Here is an 11,268-nt window from a genome sequence, read left to right as displayed (position 1 = left end):
AATACTGAGAATTTCTATGAAAAACCACACCACATTACATTTACAACCACATTAAAGCCCACTCATAATCAGCACTGAAGTGTTTCTGTACACTCACGGGATAAGGTCCTCTGTGTTTTTTCCTGGGAAAAGTACTTAACTGGAAGGCATTTTGTGACTGAGCTGTGACCCTTCCTGCTGAATGCCACTCAACAGCAGCAGGAACATCACTTCAGTATTTCTCCTAACAAAAAAGATTTTCTGCCTCTGGTTGCTTCCTCTCTCAAACTGTCACTGTAAAAGTAAAAGAAAAATCGGATACCCATTCTTCTGGAAGAGCTGAATTTCCCTCACAATCTCCCAAGACTGCAAGTGCTAAGTGGAGATTTTACCACAACTTTTTAATATTTACCATGAGGCAGAAGTCTACAGAAACCTTACCAGAAAGGGATTTCTGGATGGGATAACCATTAGGAAGTACACAAGGTAGATTCCAGGAGGGATTTTTAGAATAAATGTGGAACATTTTCAGAATATATATGTTCCAATGGCATTGGACAAATAAAACCTAAAACAGAAGCCTCTTCAGGAGACCTGCTTTGGGGTCTGAGTGCATGTGTGCATGAGTACATACATACACTATTATTAATTGCAAACTTCCATAATTATATATATCATCTGTAAAATTTAGCCTCTGCTATACATATTTGTATACTTAGGAAATCATTGCTATTTGGAACCTTCTGCCAGAGCTTGTGAAGAATGAAGGGTAAGCACAGGATAGGGGACCATGCCCTAACCCACACTTTCTGCTCTATTTCAAGAAAACTTGCATTGCTGGACCCAAACTGTGGCACCAATTCCCTTTAGCTGAGTAGACACATACCCTTAGAGGGGAGAAATGTGTTGTGTCAGCTTCCTACATAATCTAACGTGCACAGTTAATTCAGAAGTGTATGTTCTTTTTTCACCATTTACCTTACAGATTAGTTCAGTTACAAATGACTTTAACAGTTCTGGGATGTATAAAGTGGATACTTGTTATTTCAACCACTCGACTGGAAAGGGAAAAAAAATAACATAGTATCTTCATGTTAGAATGTTTAGGAATTCATGGAGAGATAGAAAGAAACTTCTTTTCAAAAAATACTTTGAAAAGGTGTCTTGAATCACACAGACTCAAACACAAGAAACTGTCACATTGGGTTCTTTCAGTCTGGTTTCTTACCTCTCCTTCAGAAAATACCATCCATTTGGAAAAAGCATCTGATATTTTGAGTAATATCCACTGCTGCCAAAATGTGAGGTTAGGATAACACTTATTATGTGTACATATGAACATATCCTCTCCATCTTCAGAGATCATTCTACAGCAAGGTGGTTTGGCATGGGCAACATGAGCTGATGAACAGGCTGCTCAGTTGCACAAGCAAAGTAACAGGTAATTAGAAATGGCCAATGGCACAGCAAAGGCAAAGTGAAGACTCTCTGAGGAGGTGGAAAGCAGCAGCCAGCTACGTACAAGCCACATATACAAAAACAAACAAAAACCCACCCAAACTACAAAAACCCCACCTGTCTTTCAGAGGAAGAATTTCACCTCCTATCTATTCTAGAGTGATCAATTCTGTCTCTCTTCTCAACATCAGCCTGGGAAGGGAGGATGGGAGCAGAGGAAGTTGCAAGATGTCTGCATCCTTGAAGAAGCAATGGGGAGAGAAACCCGGAATAATGAGAGCAGCTCAAGAGACTGGGATTTCCTTTGACACTATCATCTCAACTTCAATACTATCAATGCTAATCTTCTATAGTCTCAAATAAGGAGGCTGAAAGAAAACCAAAATGGAAGCTTTCTTAAAGCCTAGCAGAAAGTACAGGGAGCCACAGACTTCTCTGTTTGGCTGCACACTTGAGTAAAAATGCATGAACGAAGGCCCACTTCTTCCATCTCCTATAATGTTGAGTACTCTGTAGCAGTTTCATGAAGAGTTTTACAGTAAATAAATGAATAAATAAGACTCTATTCTTGGAATCAACCCTGGAAAACATTTTCAGGTCTCTTTACATAAAAAAATGGTGGCAAGATTACCACCAATGGTGGCAGTACTTTTATCAATATATTTAAGTATTAACACTGAGAAGATATAAATATGCTTTATTTTTACAGTATGGAAAAATGGCTTTGCCTTGATTAGGGATAAGACACGTTCCAAAATTGTCCTACATAGTCCTACCACCACATATACTGGATGCCTCATTATAGTTCAGGAATAAACCATCAGGAGCACTCCAACATTTGGAGTCACCACCTCATCAGATTCTCTACCACAGAATACTGTGGGATGGGTTTGCCTCAGTCTTTTTGATTAAGGCAATTATGCTCACCTAAAAGAAATAATGGATGAAGAAGCAAGGTGTTTCCTAAAAACCGTGATATTCAGGAGTCTTTTCTCATGTAGGGAGCATTTATTGTACAAAGTTAAATGGCTCAAACTCTTATAACATGGTCCTCCATAACAAAGAACTTCAAAGTTCACCCTTACAAGTGTGACAGAGGTGGCACTGAAACTTGTGTCTTTGAAGTCTAGGATTTCTAGGATCTACCTTCTTTCTTGATATGAATTGCCAATTTCCATGAGGTATTTCCATTCACTCTTGTCAATCTAGTCCTTCACTCCCAGATTTCCTGTGTTTATAGACACAAACAAAACCTTCTGTTCAACCCCAAATCACTGGTTTTGACTCAAACATATAAATCTAAATTTTTGTGTTGGTCCATTGAGCCAAAAGGAAATAGAGGCACTTTCTGTGTTACTGGCATCATAGGCATGCAGACTTTGGGCTTGCAGTACAGCATTGAGCCAACACATATTACCATAAGTCAACTTTAAACAGCATGAACCCAGGACTCTGCCTTGCTGAAGAAGAAGTAAGTGTAAAATTATTTGGGATCGATGCTGAAATCTTCAAACCAGATTCACTCTGCTTTTGATTGGCAAGGAAATACAGATAGATATAACATTCCCTACTCTTTCAATGCAAAATCCAATCACTAGAATTGCCTTCTGCTAGTACAATGATGCTCTACATGAGGTTTGGACATATTAAGACTTTTTGTTGTTTAAAGACCAGCAACAGACAGTTTCAGGGACCAGTTATACACTTTGATCATTTTGATGCAAAACCTTTTATGTAACAATAGAGTCCAGGAGAACTCTTGCAAGGCACTGCATTCTCCTTGTATTAGCTAAGTCCTGAATAATGTATTTGTGCAATGACTCAGAGGAAGGCACTGCCTCCTGCATGTAAAGACTACAATAGGCAACATGCTAGACCAATGGTCACCTCAACTGACATGCAGAGCCATCATCCAACTCTTTTTGGCACTGGGACATTTTGAAGTTCAGTAACCTGTGAGTTACTGGTTGAAAATTCAAATCTGGTAATGGAAATAGCCCGTATTGCACTCTATAAAGGGAGCTCATATGGGAGGGAACCAGCAAGAGGCTATCACAAAATTCCTGTTTAATATGAGACCATCTGTGCTGACTAAAGCAGACTGGGCATTGTACACTGGATTTATTCTGGGCCTGCATTTTGTCAGTCTCAGAATCAGCACCATGTGACAGGATGCTGAAACCACTAAGTTAAATCAAGCAAATCACACCTCTCACACTGTTCAGTGTGGGCACAGGAACAGCCACATGGAGTCAGACCAGAGGTTAGTGCAATCCATTACACTATCTCCAACACCACACATAGAGGTAGACTACAAAAATAGTATCGGCCCTTTTCATAAAATAAACCTACTGTTACCATGTTTAAAATTATCTAACACAATATTGTGGCAATACTGCACACCCCTTTCCAACCTTCCTCAGATCTGGTCTACAGCTAGAATGTTGAACAAAAGCCAAACCTTGAATTGGAAGAATTTTCTGCTTGCTTAGTTTCCTCAGATGACCACTGAGAGGTAGGTGGGAATAGCACATTTGAGAAGGAAAAAGATGGTGGGAAACTGGACCACAGACAATCCTGTCCTGGATTGCCACAAATTTCCATGAATACAATAATGAAATAAGTTGGTTTAGTTTCCCTGTGACCTGTTGGCTTTCACACCCCATCCTGGACTCAGAACTTTGGTGAGCTATTTCAGCTCATTACATCGCCAGAAAACCTGACTAAAGATTTCCCATTCTTAATTGACTTCACAAACTGAAATAGCTGAGTTAAGAATCCATAAATGCAGCTGTCAGAGAAGTTCAGACTCCAGTGAAACTCCAACCCAACCTGCTAACAGGGTATCAGCAAAACACACTATACCCCAAACAAAGCTCCCACTTCTAAACCAAGAAGTCAAAGCACAATCAAGAGAAAAATAAGCAAGTCTTACTCATAGACCCCCCAGAGCAAGAGTCACTCAACAGAGATACAAGTTACTTCACTACATTTTGTTCTTACACAGAACATTTCAGGACGTGCCTCCAAACAAGGCAGCACAAATTTAATACAGTGTCTCCCATATCGTACCTCTGGCAGCCTTAACTCTCACCCTTGTAATCTGACCTAACCTGTCTTGCACCTGTTTAGGAGTTAAGAATCTGCACAAGCCAAATCTTCAATTTTATCATCTTTCTACAGAGCTGAAAATAATACTAAAAATCCCCCCAACCTAATAGTAGGAGCACTGAAATCACCTATACACTTTAAGAACTGGTAACTATACTCTTGTGTTTTTGAAGTAGAATTTCAAAATTGAAATACCTGGAGCCTCGGCATCTGGTAACACTGCAGCTTGCCTTACTGAGTTTTAAATCAACCCAATTTTGCTTTTACAGTCAAGCAGGTATTATACCCAGAGGAACAGCACAACAATATGCACCCTTGAACTTTCATTTAATTCACTTCTGAAATGCAACGTGGCACTACTGCAGCCATCAGCAGACAGTCTAACGTTATGTAAACAATTTCAAAAGCCAAATGGATGTAGAATAGATTAAGCACTAGTTTGGAAGGAGTTTGCATAGAAAAAAATTACAAAATATACATGTTTTTAGAAGAAGCTGGCTGCTTTACGTTAACACTAGGAAGTTTTTACAAGCAGCCTCTACACCATCAGGATGTCTTACTGCCTTTCTTGAAGGCAGGCAACAAAGAGTCAAGAGACAACAGAAATTTTAAATCACCAAATTATTCTATAAGCAAGTTGTGAGGTTGTTCATTCCACCATGAAAACTGATTAGTCCCATTTGCCAGGATAGTTGGAATGTAAGCTGTGTATTACCCAGCATCTCTTTACCCTCCTGCAAGCGTGAAAAAAAAATGTAAAAATACAATAATCAATCACTTTCTCCCTTACACACACACACCTTTGCTCCTCACACACCAGTTGCAAGGCATAAGAGCTAAAAAACCCTTTAATAAATCAGTTTAAAGAGACTGCCTATCACACAGAATGACTACATGTTATTTTTCATTCAAAATAATCAAGCTACATCATGAATTTTTCATCAGTCTACTGTGGAACCCGTGAAAGGTTTATAAAAATAATTATGTGCAAGTAATTATATTAAGCATGATTATCCATCATTAACCATCTCACAACCACAAGATGAGTGCTAGTTTGTTATCGAGATCAAGTCTTACTCTTTGCAGACAGAGGCACTTCAGTGTGATATTAGTGTCATGCAAGCTACTGACTTCTGGCTGTCAGCACCAATGCTGGATTATAGCTCACCTCCAGGCACCTATACATTGCTTTGATAAGCAGGTACATTCTTCTCAAAGCCAGAGCTCACTAACACAGAGTGCCTCAGTGGTGGTGTACTTCACCAGGAACCCATCCCTGTGCAGTTTCATTGAACCGAAACACCATTTGTTCTTTGACTTTTATTAAGTTCACTTAGGTTGACCAAATGAGCTTCCCTAAAGTAAACAGGGTTATAAAATATCAGGATGATTCTATCTTTAGGTGCTCCATAGAAACAAATACTTAGTTCAACTAGAAAACTTTAAAAATGACTTTAGATACAAAAGTGTAACAATTATACTGCGCGATACATCTTTATATATCACTAAGCTCATGAAATTAAAATTTAAAAAGTTTTTGCACCATCAAGAACAGCCACAAGTCCTGAACCTCCATTCTTTACGCATCCTTTATCAGAGTAAACTGAAACTTGGGAATGCTTGGGATTCAAAATACCCTGAGCACATACTAGTGCAACACCACAAAGCATACATAATCCATCAGAAAAGGGGAAAGGGGAAAAGGAAAAAAAAAAATAGCAAGAATCAGATGGTGCTTTATTATACAAGCATGAAAGTAAGTTCCTTTGGAAAATAACTTCTTGGGTGGACTTCTGGACCAGTGAGGTAGCCCAATGGGAGAGAAAAAAAAGTGGAAGTGGAACTTGGTCCCCACGCGTGATACCTGCCAGGCGGTCCCACCCCGGGGCGAGGCCGGGGCCCGGCAGGCTGCCCCCCGTGCGGCGGGGGGCCCGGCACCGCCCGAGCGGGCCATAAAGTGCAGCAGCAGAACACGATCCAGACAAAAGCAATGTAAACAGGTGACTGATACCGGTCTCTTTGTCCGTACCGCGGCCAAGGTGAGCCGCGGGGAGCGGAGCCCCGCAGGCTCAGGACGGTGCCACGGGGAAGCGGCGCACTCGCACCACGGGGGACAGGTCCACGCCGAGGATCCGCTGCGCCCGCTGCCGCGCCGCCGCCAGGCTCCGCGGGCACCACATGCTGCCCCGCACACGGATGGTGGGGAACGTGGTGAGGCGGGGGGTGGCCGCCTGCCAGATCTCCTCCAGCGACTTGCCGCCGAACGGCTCCCAGACGGCCGCCACCGCCGCCAGGCTGCCCTGCTTGCTGTCCGCCTTCTCGCCCGACGGCTCCGCCGCCTCCTCCTCCTGGGCGCGGGGGCCACCGGCCGCGGACCGCTGCCTGCCCCGCTCCCTCCTGCGGCGCCGCCGCCGCCGCCGCCGCTTGGCGCTGCCGCCCGCCGCCCCGGCCCGGCGCTTGGCGTCGGCGGCCGGGAGGCGCCGCTTGCCGGCGCGGCGGCGGGGCCGCTCCGAGGGCGGCGGTGGGTCGGGGACGACGGCGCGGCAGGAGGAGTATCCATAGACGTCCTTACTGCGGAGGATGACCGGGGAGAACTCGTGCTTGAGGCTGCAGAGGAAGTTCCACAGCTCCGAGTCGGAGCTCATGAACTCCGTGGACTTGGGCATGAAGAGCTTGAGGGCGTCGCCCAGCGCCTTGGTGCCGGCGAAGGAGACCTGCGAGCGCGAGTATACAACTTTCTCCGCCTCCCCGTCCAGCCCCCAGGCGGTGGCCGCCGGTTCGCCGCCGGCTGCCCCGGCCGCCCCTGCTGCCGCCGCCGTCGCCGCCCGGGCTCCCGCGGCCGCCGTCGCCGCGGCGCTCCCCGCCTCTGTGTTCATCTTCCCGGCTCCTCTCTCCAGCGCCGCCTGCTTCCTACTGCGGGTCATGGAGGCAACGGGAGGGGGTGGCGGGACGCACGCCGAGAAGGCCGAGCGGAGGCAGAGCGGACGCAGCGCCGAAGGCAGGCTCCGGCCGCTGCCGGGCGCCCGCCGGGTGTGAGCCGCGACCGATGTCCTGCGCCCAGCACAAAATGGCGCTTTAAAGTCCCGGGCGGGGCCTGCGCGTGCCCGCCCCGCTGCGCCGCCCGTTGGCCCGTTCGAAACGCGTCGGGCGGGCCCGGCCCGGCCCCGCCCCGCCGGGGGCGGTGGCCGTGAGGGCGGAGGGGCCGGAGACCCCTGCCCCCGGACCCGCTGCCCCCGGAGCGTGGTCCGGCGGGGACCGCCAGTCCGGCCCCGGCGCGACACCGAGCCGCGATCCCCGCGTCTCCAGCCGGTGGCCCCTTCCCGCACGGGGGTGGCCCCTCATGGCGGGGTGAGCGCGTGCCCGCATCGCGCCTCGCTGAGAGGTGAGGATCCTCACAGGGCGGCGGACAAAGGTGGCTTGTTGTGTGAAATGTGTTGGAGTAAGGATTTGGTTGGATGAGCAAACTCCCCGAAGGAGTAGCCATGAGGGAACTGAGTCAAACAACAAAAACTGGCCAAGAGATATGACACAGTGAAGTGCTTTACGTGATATTAAATGCATCCATCCTGTTTTAGAGCGGGTTTTTAGCATGAACCTGTAGGTTGGTCAGTCAACATCATACATCATAGAATTGCACGACAGCTCTGGACGTACCTGGTCCAACCTCAGTGCTCAATCATAGCCACCTAAACCAGGTTACCCAGGACTGTATCTGGATGGATTTTGAATATCTCCGAGGATGGCTGCTCCTTGCTCTGCTGACCACTGATAAGACATGACAAATCAGAATGGAGCTGCATGAGGGGAGGTCCAGATGTGATTCTAGGAAAAAGTTCTCTGAGAGGGTGGTCAGCCACTGAACTGGCTCCCCACTGAAAGGGTCACAGCACCAACTCTGTCAGAGTTCAACGAGCATCTCAATGTTATATGTTGTATATTGTTATATGGTTTAATTTTAGACATTCCTGTGAGGAGGAGCACAGTTGGACTCGATGATCTTTGTGGATGTTTCCAGCCTCTCTGGGCAGCCTGTACCAGTGCTCAGCTATCCTCAGAGTGAAAAGGTGCTTCCTGGTGTTTGGAGGAAGCCTCCTGTGTTTCAGTTTGTGCCCATTGCCTCTGACTCTGTCAGTGGGCACTGCTGAGAAGAGGCTGCCTCCATCCTCTGTGCACCCTTCCTTCAGGTATCAGTAGACCTTGATGAGGTCCCCCTGAGCCTTCTCTTCTCCAGGCTGAACCAGTCCCAGCTCACTCAGCTTTTCCTTACAGCAGAGATGCTCCAGCCTTTCCATCATCTTTGCAGCCCTTTGTTGGACTCTTTCCAGTGTATCCATGTCTCTCTTGTACTGAGGAACCCAAAACTGGACAGTGTTCTAGGTGAGGCCTCACCAGCACTGAATAAAGTGGGAAGATCTCTCTCTCAAGCTGCAGACAACACTTTGCCTAGTGTAGCCCAGTATAATATTCACCTTCCTTGCGGCAAGGGCACGTTGTTGGCTCATATTCAGCCTGGTATCCACCAAGACCCCAGATCTTTTTCCCCCAAGCTGCTTTTTGTCAATACTGAGATATTTACCACATCATTGGGATTGACTTGATATCCGAACAAAGCATATCCCAAATGAAGCAGTAAAAACTTGGCTTGGCTGAGTTTGAGCCCTTTGTGAGAGTCACCGCCTTGCTGAGTCCACAGCAAGGCATTTCCTGCGTGGCACTGCTACACTTGCAGCTTTTGGAACTAAATTTGGTCAGCTGTTGGGAAGTCCCATGTCCCTCTGGATAGTCCTTTCCAATACTTCCGATTGCTGTCGCAGGCAGAGTGTCTTGATAGATTCCTGGATTGCTGCAATTAAAGCAGAGCTCTTTCCAGCACCCAGAACAGCAAGATGCCAGCAAGGGCAGAGGTGGTTTAACCTACTGTACAGATCCTATTTGGAGTTTGATTAGACCCCTAGCTAATTACTTTCTCTCAGCTTGGGTAAAGGGAGAGGAATAACATTTTTCTTTATAGACAGTCTTTGTTCTGTAATTAATCTTTCAGATTAGAATAGGGAAATCTTTTATTCTCAACTCATCAAGAACCTAAATTGGAATGTCTAGAAATCCAGTCATGTAAGAGGCAGAAATTCTGCATAAGAAATTATTCCTTACTGCCAGTGGAAATTAATTCATTTTCTTCATAGGATAATTCAGCTTGTGTTCATGGGAAACTCAATAATATTAATCCAAATAGCCATTAAAGTGGATGTTAACAAAGCTATTTTAAATATTCATGGGGACAGTCTTGAGGTACAGCCATATTCTAAACCAGCTTTGTAAATTACCCATTTTTTAAAAAGAAATCTTTCGCAAAATGATGGCGTTAGAGCCATTTTTAATGGGATCCATTTCACAGTGTACTTTAGAATGCAGTCATGTAGCCAGATCGATTTAACTGATCTTTTTATGGGAGGTTTATATATAGGTATAGGTTTATAGGAGGTGTCCTATAAACCAGAGGACAAGAGCCTGGAACTGGAAGCACCAGGGACAGGCATGTCCTGATCCATCTGGCCTATTGTTGGTCACATCTGGCTATCAGGTCATCACAATTTAGCAGATGCTCATCACCTGCTGAAGCTGCCCTGGGCTCACATTCTTGGTGGAGGCAGCTATCATTCTGCAGCTCAGCTGACAAATGGGCCCTCTGTAATGTGCAGAAACACGGTTGTCCATTGGCCATAATATTTTCCCAAAATTACAAACATTTCTGGCATATGACTACCCTTTTAAGGCATAGGATGTAATCTCACCTTTACAACTTCATTATGAGTTTTCTACAGTGTAACACTCTTCTTTTAATACCCTACAAAGTCATCTCAAGAAAGTCTGTGGTAATTGCCTATCTTTTAGTAATTTCCAATAGCTCAGAACAGTAATAACAATGATAATAAAATTAATAATCCTTTGGAAGTGCATAGCACTTCATTTCAATCATACTACTTCTTGTAAGCATTAATTATCATTCACAGTACTCCTGAGTTATGTAAGTAAATATTGCCTTTCCTTAATAGATGAATAAAATGAAGAAGTGGATCAAAATGGCTTGACTAAGATGTATAGATTCAATTATCCATAGATCTTCTAACAATCATTACTCTAAAAATGCAGGAAATGTTCATATTGGAACAGAGTAGATTTTTAAAAATCCTGTAATCTTTGTTTCCAATTATCTGTTATAATTTCTTTTCTGTATTGCATTCTTGAGAAGGAAGAGCAAAGTACCAATTGAGAATATGGTACACTAATTGCTGCACAATAGAGACACTTTATTGTCTTTAACGTTGCCTACCTGGTACCAAAAAAACGCACTGGTAACTGCTAATTATTTTAAGTGCTAACAATCTTATCTGTACAAATGATCACACAGTTTTGAGTCCTGCTGATGAGCCCTTAAATCCTGGATATTAAGCCACATCACTTCTGCTGACAGAACTTTTCCTTCAACATACTCAAGCTCATCTACCCAGCTTAGCAAGAGCAGTCTTACTGTCCAATGTCTTCAAAGATAAACACTCTTTCCTAGTATCTTTACTTTTGCTCTTGAGAGGTTGCATTAGCAGCCTGGCAGCATTGGCAGCCTGTTTCAGTTAATTTAGTTCCCAAATGCCTTTAGCATATTTTTGGGAAAGTTTATGTGGTGATGCAAGCATGACTCCACATCCATTCACAACTAAACTT

General features: G+C 44.9%; 1 protein-coding gene across 1 annotated transcript; it reads right to left on the bottom strand.

The window, feature by feature from the left end:
* Positions 1-6,468: 6,468 nt before the first annotated feature.
* Positions 6,469-7,611, bottom strand: CCDC71L (coiled-coil domain containing 71 like). Its single transcript, XM_088165816.1, has one exon. It carries the CDS (start codon positions 7,470-7,472, stop codon positions 6,618-6,620), a length of 855 nt encoding a protein of 284 aa, XP_088021942.1. The 5' UTR covers positions 7,473-7,611; the 3' UTR covers positions 6,469-6,617.
* Between the last annotated feature and the right edge of the window lie 3,657 nt (positions 7,612-11,268).

This window comes from Sturnus vulgaris, chromosome 5 (assembly GCF_052056855.1).
Source record: "Sturnus vulgaris isolate bStuVul1 chromosome 5, bStuVul1.hap1, whole genome shotgun sequence".
Classification (NCBI taxonomy): Eukaryota; Metazoa; Chordata; class Aves; order Passeriformes; family Sturnidae; genus Sturnus; species Sturnus vulgaris.
The sequence above is the reverse complement of the archived record's forward strand: the minus strand, read 5'-3'. Positions and strand labels throughout refer to the sequence as shown.

What these genes read in the sequence shown, in the direction of transcription:
- CCDC71L (XM_088165816.1), bottom strand. Translation starts at nt 7,472, where the DNA reads ATGACCCGCAGTAGGAAGCAGGCGGCGCTGGAGAGAGGAGCCGGGAAG.